The 15,997-nt window shown below is 52.4% G+C and overlaps 1 protein-coding gene across 3 annotated transcripts; it reads left to right on the forward strand.

The window, feature by feature from the left end:
* Positions 1-2,618: 2,618 nt before the first annotated feature.
* dennd1a (DENN/MADD domain containing 1A) lies at positions 2,619-15,065 on the forward strand. Of its 3 annotated transcripts, none has more exons than XM_030085259.1 (23): positions 2,619-2,765; positions 3,625-3,689; positions 4,424-4,467; positions 4,590-4,639; positions 4,952-5,071; positions 5,170-5,239; positions 5,319-5,399; positions 5,624-5,677; positions 5,814-5,924; positions 6,591-6,691; positions 6,934-6,979; positions 7,066-7,167; positions 7,323-7,448; positions 7,554-7,655; positions 7,723-7,810; positions 8,757-8,797; positions 8,965-9,036; positions 9,190-9,246; positions 10,050-10,220; positions 10,347-10,411; positions 11,408-11,545; positions 12,265-12,508; positions 12,648-15,065. In XM_030085259.1, exons 1-23 carry the CDS (start codon positions 2,749-2,751, stop codon positions 13,566-13,568), a joined length of 2,886 nt encoding a protein of 961 aa, XP_029941119.1. In that variant the 5' UTR covers positions 2,619-2,748; the 3' UTR covers positions 13,569-15,065. The 3 variants fall into 3 exon arrangements, with proteins under 3 accessions (XP_029941119.1, XP_029941120.1, XP_029941121.1); XM_030085260.1 differs by having other exon boundaries at positions 7,069-7,167; XM_030085261.1 differs by lacking the exon at positions 11,408-11,545.
* Positions 15,066-15,997: the final 932 nt, after the last annotated feature.

The raw sequence follows: 15,997 nt of genomic DNA on the forward strand, positions 1-15,997 counted from the left end.
ACACATGATACTAATGTATTTTTATGACGTGTTTTCTGAGGTTCCTTTGTTTAAATGTTTGATGATTTTATATTAAACTATGTAGTTTCTGTGACTGTTTTGAAAATCACCATATGAAATAAATGTATTATTGTTTTTAACGTTGCTGTTGTTGTTTTCAGCACCATCATCCTCTTGCGATGCAGTGCAGAATTGGCACAAACTGCACATTTCGCCATTTTTCATCACATCCTCTACGTATGTCTTACTTTACAGGAATCATGGAGTTCAAAGTGGCAGAAATATCTCAATACAACACAGTCTGTCTGTGGAACAGTCTGGAACAGTTGGACACAGCGAGGAGTCTAACGTCCCATTCTACTTCAGTTCTGTTGTGACAAAACAGGAACTGGAAGGTGCTTTACTGAGAAGGATCTACTGTCCTACTGGACATGATGGAACAGTTCACCTTTAACAGGAAGGAACCTGCAGAACCAGACTCAGAGGAGACTTCCTGTAGAACCAGACTCAGAGGAGACTTCCTGTAGAACCAGACCCAGAGGAGACTTCCTGTAGAACCAGACCCAGAGGAGACTTCCTGTAGAACCAGACTCAGAGGAGACTTCCTGCAGAACCAGACCCAGAGGAGACTTCCTGCAGAACCAGACCCAGAGGAGACTTCCTGTAGAACCAGACCCAGAGGAGACTTCCTGTAGAACCAGACTCAGAGGGGACTTCCTGCAGAACCAGACTCAGAGGAGACTTCCTGTAGAACCAGACTCAGAGGGGACTTCCTGCAGAACCAGACCCAGAGGAGACTTCCTGTAGAACCAGACTCAGAGGGGACTTCCTGCAGAACCAGACTCAGAGGGGACTTCCTGTAGAACCAGACTCAGAGGGGACTTCCTGCAGAACCAGACCCAGAGGAGACTTCCTGTAGAACCAGACCCAGAGGAGACTTCCTGTAGAACCAGACTCAGAGGGGACTTCCTGTAGAACCAGACCCAGAGGAGACTTCCTGCAGAACCAGACTCAGAGGAGACTTCCTGTAGAACCAGACTCAGAGGAGACTTCCTGCAGAACCAGACTCAGAGGAGACTTCCTGTAGAACCAGACTCAGAGGGGACTTCCTGCAGAACCAGACTCAGAGGAGACTTCCTGTAGAACCAGACTCAGAGGAGACTTCCTGTAGAACCAGAGACTTCCTGTAGAACCAGACCCAGAGGAGACTTCCTGTAGAACCAGACTCAGAGGGGACTTCCTGTAGAACCAGACTCAGAGGAGACTTCCTGCAGAACCAGACTCAGAGGAGACTTCCTGTAGAACCAGACTCAGAGGAGACTTCCTGTAGAACCAGACTCAGAGGAGACTTCCTGCAGAACCAGACTCAGAGGAGACTTCCTGTAGAACCAGACTCAGAGGGGACTTCCTGTAGAACCAGACTCAGAGGGGACTTCCTGTAGAACCAGACTCAGAGGAGACTTCCTGTAGAACCAGACTCAGAGGAGACTTCCTGCAGAACCAGACTCAGAGGAGACTTCCTGTAGAACCAGACTCAGAGGAGACTTCCTGTAGAACCAGACTCAGAGGAGACTTCCTGCAGAACCAGACTCAGAGGAGACTTCCTGTAGAACCAGACTCAGAGGAGACTTCCTGTAGAACCAGACTCAGAGGAGACTTCCTGTAGAACCAGACTCAGAGGAGACTTCCTGTAGAACCAGACTCAGAGGGGACTTCCTGTAGAACCAGACTCAGAGGAGACTTCCTGTAGAACCAGACTCAGAGGAGACTTCCTGTAGAACCAGACTCAGAGGAGACTTCCTGTAGAACCAGACTCAGAGGAGACTTCCTGTAGAACCAGACTCAGAGGGGACTTCCTGTAGAACCAGACTCAGAGGGGACTTCCTGCAGAACCAGACTCAGAGGAGACTTCCTGTAGAACCAGACTCAGAGGGGACTTCCTGTAGAACCAGACTCAGAGGAGACTTCCTGTAGAACCAGACTCAGAGGGGACTTCCTGCAGAACCAGACTCAGAGGAGACTTCCTGCAGAACCAGACTCAGAGGAGACTTCCTGTAGAACCAGAGACTTCCTGTAGAACCAGACCCAGAGGAGACTTCCTGTAGAACCAGACTCAGAGGGGACTTCCTGTAGAACCAGACCCAGAGGAGACTTCCTGTAGAACCAGACTCAGAGGAGACTTCCTGTAGAACCAGACTCAGAGGAGACTTCCTGTAGAACCAGACTCAGAGGAGACTTCCTGCAGAACCAGACTCAGAGGAGACTTCCTGTAGAACCAGACTCAGAGGAGACTTCCTGTAGAACCAGACTCAGAGGAGACTTCCTGTAGAACCAGACCCAGAGGAGACTTCCTGTAGAACCAGACTCAGAGGAGACTTCCTGCAGAACCAGACTCAGAGGAGACTTCCTGTAGAACCAGACTCAGAGGAGACTTCCTGTAGAACCAGACTCAGAGGAGACTTCCTGCAGCAGAAGAGAATCTTGCTGAACGGTCGGTGGTGCTTCATGTCCCTGCGGTGACCTTCCAGGCCAGCAGGTGGCAGTCATGCGCCTCCCCAGCCGCCGTTGAAGCGGCAGAAAGCAGCAGGACTCCATTACCCAGAGCTCCTTGCGGCGCAGAGCGTGACCCGGGCGTAGCATGGCGTATGAAGGCTCCGGGTAACATCAGGTTCCGGTTACATCAGCTAGCATCGGACCGACCGCCCGCCGCTCCCGCGCTCCTCTCCTGCCGCCAGCGACGCCGCCACCATGGGGTCTCGAATCAGGTACCGCCTCCGAGGGCCGCCCGGACCCGGCCGGCGCCCGGCCCCGCTCCGCCGGTCCGCTTCCTGTCCGACACTCGCTGACAGGCCGGACTTGTTGCGATCTGGGCTAAAAACACTGGAGCTGAGCGGTGGAGGACCGAGTCCCGAGGAGGACCAGTCCGCTGAGACCTGGTCCCGGGGAGTCCTGGTCCCGGTGACAGGTCCTCTGAGTCCTGGTCCCGGTGACAGGTCCTCTGAGACCTGGTCCCGGTGACAGCTCCGCTGAGACCTGGTGCCTGTGACAGGTCCAAGTTCACTGAGACCTGGTCCCGCTGAGACTTGGTCCTAGTGAGACCTGGTCCTGGAGAGACCTGGTCCGAGTCTACTGAGACCTGCTCCTTGTGACAGGTCCACTGAGACCTGGTCCCAGTGAGACCTGGTCCTGGTGAGACCTGGTCCCGGTACCCAGCGGGTCTCCCTGAAGGTTCCACTGTTCTCTGTTCTCCCTGAGCGTCAGCAGAACCGCTCTGTGTGGAACATGAAGACCAGAAGCTGGGAGAACCGTTCATAGACCGTTAGAGCACTGAAACCTGAACCGGGTCTTGATCCAGTACTTTCCAAGATATTCTGGATTCTCAGTTTAAAGTTCTCATGTTCCTGGGCTGGAGAGAGGACCTGGTCTACGTCCAGTCTGCATGTTTCTCTGTCGATGGAAGTCTTTCTGGCTCATGTGGTTCTGGATCGGCTGCCTGGGTCCCATCAGGGTCTCCTCGGTCCTCCAGGACGCTCTGGAGCCTCCATTAGAGTCTCAGCTGGGGATGGTTCTGGTTCTCACTGGGTTCTGGTCTTGAGCGCCCTCTGACTGTGGTTCCTGTTCCAGGGAGAAGCCGGAGTCCACGTTCGAGGTGTTTGTGGAGGTGTACCATTCGGGCCAGCTCGGCTCAGGTGAGTCCCGGACCGGTTCATCCTGGATCAGATCTCTGTTCTCAGTGGGGATCAAAGCGTGGGCTGTCTCCGGTTCCGGCTGGATCTGGGGGGATTTCTGTGATGATGCGTGAATCAGTCAGACCGTCCTGAGAAACCTGGGAGGGTCTGGAAATGTAGAGCAAAACTTCCAGGCCGGGAAAAGTCCTGGAAATGCAGATGGGCAGAAATAATAATGATCAGTATGAATATCATTGTCAGATAGAATTGTCAGTGTTTCGGTGGTGTGTGAGAAGCACGTCCAGGAGTCCTGATGCTGAACACACTCCCCGTCCTGCACTGCGGTCAGAGTTTAAACACACGACACTAATAAATACGCTGCAAGCTGTTTGTATTCTAACAATCGTAAGCTGGTGAAATGTCAGCATTCCAGTGGTTTGTTAAAATGTAATACCGTATGGAGCCCAGTGGGACGCTGCTCCGTCTTCAGTCCGGTGGTTCAGTTGGTTCTGTGGTCAGCGTTTGGTTTGTGCCTCAGGTGTTCAGCCAGGTTGCTGTAGAAGTGTTTGTCTCACATGGAGGGATGCACCTTTACACCTCCGAGTTACACAAACAACACATCTGGTGAAAAGGTGCTCAAACTCAGAAATCCTGAACGGTGCAGTCTTCCTCCTGGACCTGCTGAGGAGTTCCAGGTTTCTCTTCGGAGGCCGTGAGTCTGGTCAACCTCCTGATCAGAATGCTGTTTTCCTCAGGGCCAGAAATCCTCAGGCAGTACCCCGTGGACTACACCGAGCAGGTCGGACACTCTGCACGTTTCCTCGTGTTTATCGACCTCACTGATCCGTCACGGGAAAGGAGCTTTACTGCTCCGATCTGTTGCTCATGAACTCAGACTTCACATCCCTCTGTTAACCACAGGAGACCGTCCAGACTGTGCCCAAGTTCTGCTTCCCGTTCAGCATGGACAGGTACACACACACACACACTCTCTCTCTCTCTCTCTCTCTCTCTCTCTCTCTCTCTCTCTCTCTCTCTCTCTCTCTCTCTCTCTCTCTCTCTCTCTCTCTCTCTCTCTCTCTCTCTCTCATCTCTCTCTCTCTCTCTCTCTCTATGATGTGTGTTTTGACCTGATGAGGTGTGATCTGTATCAGGAAATGAATGAATGTGAACCAACATAGATGTTTGAGCCTCTCTCTCCCTCCCTCCCTATCTTTCTCTTCCTCCCTCTCTCTCTCCCCCTCCCCCTCTCTCTCCCTCTCTCTCACCCTCTCGCCCTGCAGCCTGATCTTCAACCAGGTGGGACAGAACTTCACCTTCGTGCTGACGGACATTGAAAGTAAACAGCGCTTCGGCTTCTGCCGCCTGTCGTCCGGCGCTCACACCTGCTACTGCATCCTCAGGTGTGTGTGTGTGTGTGTGTGTGGCCCCTGGCCGGTGTGTGTTTCCAGCGGAGCTGGTCCAGGTCTCCGCTGAAGCCTTCGCTCTCCTCTCCCTCCAGCTACCTGCCCTGGTTCGAGGTCTTCTACAAGCTGCTGAACATCCTGGCGGACTACAGGGTCAAAGGCCAGGTGAGGCTGCCCGGGCCCGGGGTCTGGGGGTCAGAGGTGAACTGGTCTGACCGGGTCTGGGTCTGCCGCTTGTTTCCAGGAGAGCCAGTGGGAGGAGCTCCTGGTGTCCCTGCATACCCTCCCCATCCCTGAGCCGGGCGTGCCGGTTCACCTGGGCGTGGTCAGTGTCACCTGCTGTTCAACTGTTTCCTCATGGCTGCTGTACCGCCTGTGGCCACCAGGTGTCGCTGTACGGCGGCAGAACGCTGCTGCAGAAAACCCTCCGTTAGCTGCTCCAGGAAGCAGAACTGTTGAATTTTACAAAACGCGATTAACTGTGGAATTCTGTGATTAATCACGATTAAGAAATGAATCTGTTGATCCCTGCCGTTCTGTTTCCTCCAGCATTCCTTCTTCACTGTGCCTGACCCGACAGAACTCCCCAGCATCCCGGAAAATGTGAGTCGCTCCAGTTGGTATGAGTGTGTGAGTCGATATGGAGTCCCTGGAATACCGAGAGGGTCCTGGTGTTGTGTGTCGAAGCGCCTCGTGCTTCGCTCGGTGCTGATCTCTCTCCTCCGCCCGGCCGTTCCAGAGAAACCTGACCGAGTACTTCGTAGCAGTAGACGTCAACAACATGCTCCATCTGTACGCCAGCATGCTGTACGAGCGCCGAATCCTCATCTGCTGTAGCAAACTGAGCACTGTGAGTGGACTGCCTGCATGGACACACACACACACACACACACACACACACACACACACACACACACACACACACCTCAGATCACTGTTATTTTAGATCATTACAGACACTTTTCTTAAGAAATGACACATTTTTTGCTGGTTCTTTATGGGAGCAGCTGATCAGCCGAAACCTCAAGCGTTTCCTGGACAGTCACGAGCACGTCATATAACAGTCATAACAGTCATAACAGTCATAACAGTCATAACAGTCATAACAGTCATAACAGTCATAACAGTATAACACAGCACGTCTCGTCCTGTCCCGAGCCTCAGCAGGACAGGACAGGCCTCTGGACCCGCTCACTGCTTCTCACTCAGCTGTTTCCAGTGAAGACTGGCGTCTTAGACCAGTTCCTTTCCCGACACTGAGAGGAGACGGCGTGACTCAGGACGCTCCGTCCACGGAGCCCAGGAACTCTGATCACTTTCACTTCCTCTTCTGTTTAAACTCTTCGACGTCGTCGTTCTTCCCGTCCTCCTCCTCCGCTCGCTGTTAGAAAGAAAACCTTTCTGGAACTGGAATCGTGTCTTCAAGCTGCAGCGCTCAGTCACATGACTGCTGGAGACCGTCACAATAAAAGCACGAGCTGCAGCGGACGTTACAGTTTCTGACGTTTGTTCTCAGTTAACCGCGTGTGTCCACGGCTCCGCCGCCATGCTGTTTCCAATGCACTGGCAGCACGTCTACATTCCTGTCCTGCCTCAGCATCTGCTGGACTACTGCTGGTGAGTGTGCAGCTGGACACACACACACCACACTCACACACACACACACAGTCGTATTAACCTTCACGTCTTCCTGTGAACTCTGCAGAAGTCTGAGAATCCCCAGTTCTGCCCAACATGTTTTTCAAAATAAAACTCAGTGCAGAGTCTCCTTTTTCTTTTCTTTTTTTGCCATATTTTCCACACTGTTTTCTAAAACAGTGATTGTCTGGTGTGTGTGTGTGTGTGTGTGTGTCCTGCAGTGCCCCGATGCCCTACCTCATTGGCGTCCATTCCAGCCTGATGGAGGTAACGCTCTCCGCTGGCGCTCAGGTATTTTCAGATTAACGGCCTCCCGCTGACCGTCTGCCGTGTCTCCTGTCTGGCCGGTGAAGAAGGTCCGCGGCATGGCGCTGGACGACGTGGTCATCCTGAACGTGGACACCAACATGCTGGAGACGCCGCACGACGACCTGCAGAGTTTACCCAACGACGTGGTGAGGGGCCGGTCCGGCGGCAGCACAGCGGGGGGCGCTCTCCTGGTCAGCACTGCAGCTCTGTGTGTGTGTGTGTGTGTGTGTGTGTGTGTGTGTGTGTGTGTGTGTGTGTGTGTGTGTGTGTGTGTGTGTGTGTGTGTGTGTGCGCGCTCCAGGTTTCCGCTCTGAAGAGCCGCTTGAAGAAGGTTTCCACGACGACGGGCGTGGGCGTGGCCCAGGCCTTCCTGAAGAGCCAGGCGGCGCTGTTCGGCAGCTACCGGAGCGCTCTGCACATCGAGTCGGTCAGTCGGGGTTCGAACCGGGCGCCCTGTGTCAGTTTCTCCTGAGACGTATGAAGCAGGATGAGTCTTGAAGCCAGAGCCAGAGCAGACCTGTCTGGGTTTCAGGGCGAGCCCATCACCTTCAGCGAGGACGCCTTCATTAACCACCGCTCCAGCGCCATGAGGCAGTTCCTGCACAACGCCATCCAGCTGCAGCTCTTCAAGCAGGTGAGCAGCTTCCCCGCCGCGGCGTCCCGGTTCTCCGGTCCGCAGCTGACGCTCCCTCTGCCCGCAGTTCATCGACGGGCGGCTGGACCTGCTGAACTCGGGAGAGGGCTTCAACGACATCTTCGAGGAGGAGATCAACATGGGCGAATACGCAGGTGACGGCGAGCCTCCGTCTCCTCGTCTCTCAGACAGGAAGCAGCAGGCTAACCTTTGACCTCAGATGATGTGAGGGTTGAACCTTGTTAACCTGGAACGTCCACTGCTGGAAAAAAATCTGTTCAGTTTTAATTTACGTTTTTTTTTTTTGTTTTTTGTTTTGAAGATACAACACAGATAGAAAAGATAGAACACTTCAACTAAAACTTCAATTTTAAAAGTTTTTTTTAAAGATATTTCTGTGTTTTGATGTTTTTCTTACTCTATCCGTCCGTCTTCTGCTGGTTGTCCGGGGCAGATTCACAGGGCCAGCAGTCTGAACAGGGGAGCCCAGACTGCCCCGGCCCCAGACCCCTCCTGAGAGCACAGACCAGATCCTGTAGTCCCCAAACCGGACCCCCTGAACCGGACCCCCTCCAGTCCCTGGTCCCTGAACCGGACCCCCTCCAGCCCCTGGTCCCTGAACCGGACCCCCTCCAGCCCCTGGTCCCCAAACTGGTCCCCGAACCAGACCCCCTCCAGTCCCTGGTCCCTGAACCGGACCCCCTCCAGCCCCTGGTCCCTGAACCGGACCCCCTCCAGTCCCTGGTCCCTGAACCGGACCCCCTCCAGCCCCTGGTCCCTGAACCGGACCCCCTCCAGCCCCTGGTCCCTGAACCGGACCCCCTCCAGCCCCTGGTCCCTGAACCGGACCCCCTCCAGCCCCTGGCTGCACATAGAAATGTATTTAGTTTAGTTGGAAGTAATATCAGTTCTTTTTTAGTTTCAGTTACTGAGCGGAATATTTCAGCTGCAGAATGTGATCAGCGGTCAGCCTCTGCTCCGTTTTAACGTAGTGAGAAGATTTTTAAAATGACTGGACTCTATCCTATTAAAATAATGCTCTTGGCTCTGCCTCAGTGTGTCCTCTACTTAACACACACCTGTTATTTTGACTCCTTCCAGGCAGTGATAAGACCTACCACCAGTGGCTGTTCACGGTCAAGGTGAGATGGATTTTATCAGCGTGCTGCTTGGTTTGGAGGCGGGCCTGACGTTATATTCATGGGTCAACACTTAATTCTTTTGTTAAAGATTCAGAAGAGCTATGCTTACAGATTCACTGGTCTTTAAAGTTAACACTGATAAACGTGTCTGCCTGTTTTCCTGACAGAAAGGGGGCGGGGCTATCTTCAACACCGTCAAGACGAAGGCAAATCCTGCCATGAAGACTGTTTACAAGTTTGTAAGCACGTCTTTCTGTTGTTCTTCTACATATGATCACTTTCCAATACCATCAATCTGTTGTGTATCAGTACACCCCCACCCCCCCACCCCCACCCCCACCCAGCAGCAGCGGCGGTCTGATAACCTCCCTGCGTTTGTTTCGTCCCATCAGGCCAAAGACCATGCAAGGATGCGTATCAAGGAAGTGAAGAGCCGGCTGAAGCAGAAGGTGTGACAGAAAAACCCACTCTGAGAATAAATAATAAAAATGTACTTTATTCTCAGTTCTCTCAGTTTCAAACTCAAACCAGAACAGCTGGTATGAAATCAGTTACGGTGAAATCTGACTGTCTGGCAGCGTGAGGGGAAGGGATTCAGGTTTGATAAAGGGTCTAGAGAATAGAACCATACCACTGATATCACTGCTGATGATAAAACAAGTTTCTGTGATGATTTGCTAAATTGAAAACCACGTAAACACTGAACATGAAGAAGTCTTTAAGTTCAAAAACTTCAGAATACCTTGACAGGGTTTTAGAACTAAGATCAGTTTGAACTCAAATCAGTGAAATAGACTAACTCAGAGATATCTAGATGTCCAGACCACATTCTCACTGAGCAAACTCATCGACCACAGACGCTGGAGTCAACTTCAAGTCAAACACTGAAACAGTGTTTTGAGGAAGAATCCAGAACGAACCCTCTGGTATACTACAAGTTTTTATTTTTACTTTTTGGTTTTGTGAAGTTCAAACAAGTCAGAACTCACATCCATGAAATGACTGAATCCAGAATATCAGAACCAAACTGAACTAGAACTTGTGTTAGCACATTGACCAACTTGGATAACCTTAACTGACACACAGTGGTGACTAACAGAAGTCAGTATCAGCTGGTAACGTCTGGCCAGTTGAACTTACAGGACCGATGTGTGAACACACACCTGGTGTTTGTTAATGTCGATGTCGATCCCGACGTGTCGCTCATCCCTGATTGAAATACATGGGAATTTTCCGTTTCCTGTCTCTGCAGGAGCAGACGGAGAACGGGTTCTCCACGGGGGGCTCGGCGGTGATCGACGACGAGGGCCTGGCAGGCTTCCACTCCTCGTCCTCCAGCTCCGCCATGAGGGAGGAGGCGCTGGGGGCCCTGGACGACCACCGGCCCTTCACCGTGCACTTCGGACATCTGAGCAGGAGCGAGGTGGGGGAGGCGTCGACCCAGGCTTCAGCAGAGTGACGAGAGCGTTATGGATCAGACGGCCCGGCGCTCTGAGCTCACGCTCCGATCAAAACATCACGTCGTCTTCTGTCTCATGTTGTCCTTCAGGCTCGGCCTCCGCTGCCGCTGAAGAGACCAATCAGCAACCTGAGTCTGGAGAACAGCATCGACCAGTAAGATCACCGCTCTTCATGTTGACGCTTCACCGGTTTACTCAGTATAAACCGGCGGTCGGGTGTATGGGTGGGCCCTCGGTCGCCATCCAGGACGCCCTTCGAGCCCCGGACACCGAGTGTGTCCCACGTAATGATGAATCCTCAGATGGTCGCTCTGAGACTCAAACATGCGCTCACACTTCCCCACCCCACTCAGTTATTAGCTGAAGTTGCAAAAAGGGAGGAAAATATCTGCTAAATTTCCAGAAAGTTTCCTATAAATTCCCATTGGAATTTAAGCAGTGGAACTTTGTTAAAATGTGTTCAAGCCGACTGTTTTGTCGCTGCGTCGATGCAGAATCGTTCAGGTGTGTCAAAATGCGCTGAAGAAAGAGTGAAATTCAGCACTCCTCACATTTAGAAGTGATGTTTGGAGCTCGTCAGTATTGTTCAGTATATCTCCACATGATGCCAGAACTTACTTCACTTTATATTTAGGATTGTAGAAATCATCTTGAATGTGGTGGAGGAGTGCGCCGTGCCTGGGGGGTTGGGGTTAGCTCAGGGTTATCTCACCTTAACCCCTGCAGTCAGCTGTGTGCATGTGATGAAGGAATGACAGAGATATTAACTCTACCTGCATGAATCTGGTTGTTTTATACAGTATTGTGCTCTAATGTGCATAAGTTCTCTATGAAGAGCCAAACTCCTGCTTTATTCCCATGGAAAGTTCCCCACAATTGTGCAACTCTGCAATTAACCTGAAATCAGTTCATGTTTAAGGTAAAAGCTGAGTGTGAGGAGCTTCGGTTTGATGATTGATGAAGAATCAGACACATCTCTCATGGTTTCCAGCTGTTTTCTGCTCTGACTGATCTGCATGTTTCTGAATGTTTCCTGCTGCTTCTCCTACCATGATTGACCTTTGCCCTCCTCCTCTGCTCCTGCTGTCCCTGCTAACAGACTGACTGATCTGTCATGAGCACAACCTGCTGTGTGTCTTCCTCACTGTAGCTCTATCCGTCCTACTCGCCACTACACCGTCTTTCTGTCGGAGGATTCGTCCGGAGACGAGCTCCAGTGCGACGATGACTCCATCTCTGGGTTTCCCGACAGCTTTCTCTTCTCCGTCCCTTTCGAGTGGTCTCCTCTGTATGCATCACTCTTTTCTAATCTGAGTGCATGTGTGGTGAAGCTAGAGCCTGCTGTCTAAAACAGTAACCTCCCTCCCAACCGCAAATACAGGAAAAACATGGAACATCAAGGCAGCAGAGAGTGGAGTAGACCTACAGAGACCACGAGTAGACCTACAGAGACCACGAGTAGACCTACAGAGACCACGAGTAGACCCACAGAGACCACGAGTAGACCTACAGAGACCACGTGTAGACCATGTGTAGATGACGTGTACCTCTACATAGACGAGGTGTAGCTCTATGTAGATGATGTTTAGCTCTATGTGGACAAGGTGTAGCCCTATGTAGACCACATTTAGCCCTACGTAGACAACGTGTAGCCCTACCTAGTCTACGTTTAGCTCTACCTAGACTACGTTTAGCTCTACATAGACCTTGTGTAGCCTGACCTAGACTACGTTTAGCTCCACGTAGACGAGGTGTGGCCCTACGTAGATGACATGTACAAATGAAAACAGGAATGTCATCTGTTTTCCTCAGGGGATTCATAAAGTAAGACTGCAGAGCAGGGGCGTGCTGTCCCCGTGAAATAAGATTGTTTCTCAAAAGATCAGTTTGAACAGATTATATCAGTATTTCAGCCTCAAAGCGCGACTGTCTAACCTGAGTTTAATCTCCTCTGTGAATGAGGACCATATCGCGGGTGTTTGAGGGTAACTCCTGCCGCCTCCTCAGGCCACAGCCCTACCGCTCCCTGAAGGAGGCCCAGCTGATTGAGGGGGACGACCTGGGCCTGGGCACAGAGAGCCACACGGCGCCGCCCAGCCCCGTCAACGAGAAGCTCTCCAACATCAGCCTGCTGGGGGACATCTTCGGCTGCCAGGACGAGCCCGACGGTCAGCCCGTCACCTCGGCCAAAAGCCTGGAGGACGTGAGGACGGCCAAAGACGCCGAGCTGCAGGCCAAGTTCACCTACCAGGTCTGAACGCCGTCCGTGTTCTGTTCGTTGATGCAGATCAATTCAGTAGCTAGACTCTCTTCTTAGCTGCTCCAGTAGTGATTTTCAAACAGCCTGACCCCCCCCCCCGCTGACCAGCCTGTGCTCTCTGTGTTTGCAGCGAATGGACCTGAGTTCTGGGGAGAACTCGCGGACCCTTCCGGGCCTGAAGCTGTCTGCTCCGTACCACAAGCTGTGGAGTTCGGGTCAGGACGGGGCGGCCCCGTCCCCGTCCCCGTCCCCGTCCCCGTCCGTTCACCCCCCCACACACACACAAGCCCACTCTCCCACCCACGAAAGTGCCGGCGCAGGCCTGGACCCGTTGGAACCCTCCACCCCGGGAAACATCACCATCCCCCGTCCTCACGGAAGGAAGACCCCCGAGCTGGGCTCGGTGCTGGCGCCCCCTGTGGGGGGGAGGACTACATCAGGGGCGCAGGAGTTCAGACAAGCTCTGTCCATGACTGCGGAGGGAGACCTGCTGAGGCCCCCCCAGGGTGTGGACAGCGTAGACCTGATCCGCCTTCTGGACCCCCTGAACTCGTCGGCAGACGTCGGTGTCCCGGCCCCCCCGCCCCGGTCGTACCAACAAGGCCTGCCCCCCTTCGGCCTGCACCCCCACATGTCCCTGAACCCGTTCTCCCAGTCCCTGCAGCACCGCTCGCCCACCGTGGGGGGGAACCCCTTCAACGCGGTCTACAGGGCGCCGCCGGGCTCGTACCTGCCCGGTCCGGCCCGCCCCCAGTCCTTCCCCACGCTGCCGGGCCTGTACCGGCAGCCGTCGCCGGACGGCTCCGGCCTGCCCCGGAACTACGGCCTGCATCAGGCAGCCTACCCCCCCCCGGGCCCCGCCCCGCCGCCGTCCTCCGCCAGCAGCCACGCCCTCTCCAGCCTCACGGACGCTTCTTGCGTTGTCGGTGCGAAGCCGGCCTGTGCCGAGGCCGCGGACCCCTTCGGAGACCTCCTGACTCTCGCTGCACCGGCCTCGCACGACAAGAAGAAGGTGGAGGACCTGCGGCGCAAGTGGGAGACGTTTGACTGAGATACGCCCCATCGCTACACCTCCATCCCCTGCTCCATCCACCCCATCACTACACCTCCATCCCCTGCTCCATCCACCCCATCACTACACCTCCATCCCCTGCTCCATCCACCCCATCACTACACCTCCATCCCCTGCTCCATCTATCCTGTCACTACACCTCCATCCTCTGCTCCATCATGATCTTCTGTTACTGTGAGCCTCAGCTCTGCTTCAGCAGCCTCGTCTGTTCCTGCTGTCTTCTCTCTTCTCTTGTCTTTCTGTCTTCTGTCTCCTCGTCTCTGTCTTTTCTGTGTCTGGCGCTGTGGAAAGCTGACTGGCTCTCACCATCATTACAGACTCATGCTCGTGCACTGGATCCCTACCAGGAGTGTTTTTGTTCTTTTCACCAATGTTTTGACCTCATGCTCTGAAGGGACTTTCCTTCTTGAAGGGAGATTATAGAGTCGGCCATGGAGAGGGTCGTGGGTCGAGGACTGGGCAGCATTGGGAGCTGCTGGATGAACTCCTGTCAGCAGTGGAGCAGGGAAGCCTCAGAGAGGGCAGAGCTTTAAAGAGTGAGGTTTACAGCTCTGACTCGTGTCAATCTGTGACGACTCGGTGGAATCAAGTCTCCGCCTTCCTTTGGACTTTCAGAAACTTGACAGTCTTGCAGCGGTGAACATTTGGAGGGATTGACAGGAGACTTGACCCTGAAAGTCCCCCATCAGTACAGTTTTACTGTCACGTTAAAATGATTTCAGTGGCTTAAGAACAAGCGTCACGCAGCTTTATGTTTTACATTTTAAAATGATTACAACAGCAAATGTCCGAGACACAAAATGAGTCATGACTTCGGTTCATTCACTCGCTTTGATTTTGACCTTTGAACATGACCAGTCTGTCTTTTAGCAGAGGGTCCGGCCGTTAACATGTCTTACTGAGCCGGTGGATCAGCAGGCGGCTCCACTCCCCCCTCAGACCGGTGCCAAACGGGGGCGCTCGATTCGCTCACCTCTGAAGGATTGCCTTCGTGTGTCCCGTCATTTCAGATTCTGTCACTTTAAAACAAAACAAAACAAACTCAGGAGGGAAGCACCATGCTAGCACCTCATGCTAACCCCTCATGCTAGCACCTCATGCTGCCGTTAGATCCACGCCCGGTAGATCAGTACTGACTGCATCCATCTGAACCGTATCAACGTGTAGGATTAGCTTGTGTTATATCCAGTAGCTAGTCTGCTGTCGTTGATGAACATCTCAGTGACGTTAGTCCTCCAGCTAGAGCAGGCTAGTCCCAGTCCAGTAGTGCGTTCTGGTTCGGTGGCTTCATTCACTGTGCTTTTTTTTTTCCTGCTTTGTTTTTGTTTTGTTTTTGTTTTTTGTTGTTGTCAGGATGTGTGAGTGTGTGTGTGCGTGTGTGTTCAGAGGGATGTATATGTGTTGACTACTGGATTTAAAATACAGTAAATATTTCAGCATATCTTCTTAAAGCGATTAAAAATGGCTGAGTCTGGACTGTATGGCGTTACTTTGACTGGGTTCCTTCACCGACTCGTCTGTTTCCGACGTTTCCTCCCCTTCGCTGGGATCGGACCTTTCTCTGAAACAGGCGTCGGATGGTCACACAGCCTCAGGTCTCGACTCTCTGGTTTTATTTTTTTACTCTGTTTACAGGTTTATCATCATTATATGGACATTTCTTATGCGGCAGTACTTCAGTGGTTCCGATGGAGTTCTACTTCACGACGTTGTGTTCACAACACATCTTACTTCGCTTCATGGTTCCAACGTTACACGAAGCTACAACAGAAGTTAGACGAAGAAAATAACAGATTTAATGGGTTCCATTGGTTCCTGTTAATGACTGCAGCTCACGTGAAAGTTAAACATTTAGTTCCTCAAGGTTCTGTCTTAGAACCTCGACTCTTCACATTATGCTTTCTGGAGGGACCATCATCAGGAAACTCTCATAATGTTCTGCTGATGAAACTGAAATCTATTGATCAGTGGAACCAGATCTGACTGATCAACTTGTCAAACTAGAAGTTTGTCTTAAAGACATAAAAACTGGGATGAGTTGGGATTTTCTGCTTCTGAACTCTGATAAACACCTGACAGAGGAGTGATCTAAATATCTAGAACCACTGAGAGGAACCTGCCTTTAGACCAGAACCAGAACCACCGAGAGGAACCTGGAGTTCCTTTAGACCAGGTCTCCTTCAGTTCCACATTAAACCAGTCTTTATGAATTTAAAACTGCGCTTAAAATAATGACATTTATACCATTGTCATTTCAGTCCTGCTCAGATACCACCAAACTGCTCATCCTTAAATAAGTTGGTCTGCATGGACAGCTGGGGATGGGCTGTTCCAGATCTCCACAGACCCTTGTTTGTTCCAGAGTGAGCAGGGGGAGAGGAGAAGTGTCGCTGCTGTCGGTGGAGGAG

This window comes from Salarias fasciatus (genome assembly GCF_902148845.1).
Source record: "Salarias fasciatus chromosome 7 unlocalized genomic scaffold, fSalaFa1.1 super_scaffold_4, whole genome shotgun sequence".
NCBI classification, from domain to species: Eukaryota; Metazoa; Chordata; class Actinopteri; order Blenniiformes; family Blenniidae; genus Salarias; species Salarias fasciatus.

Coding starts and splice junctions, on each gene's coding strand:
- dennd1a (XM_030085259.1), top strand. Junction 5,240..5,318: donor ACTACAGGGTCAAAGGCCAG/GTGAGGCTGCCC, acceptor GCTTGTTTCCAG/GAGAGCCAGTGGGAGGAGCT. Junction 10,412..11,407: donor CTGGAGAACAGCATCGACCA/GTAAGATCACCG, acceptor TCCTCACTGTAG/CTCTATCCGTCCTACTCGCC.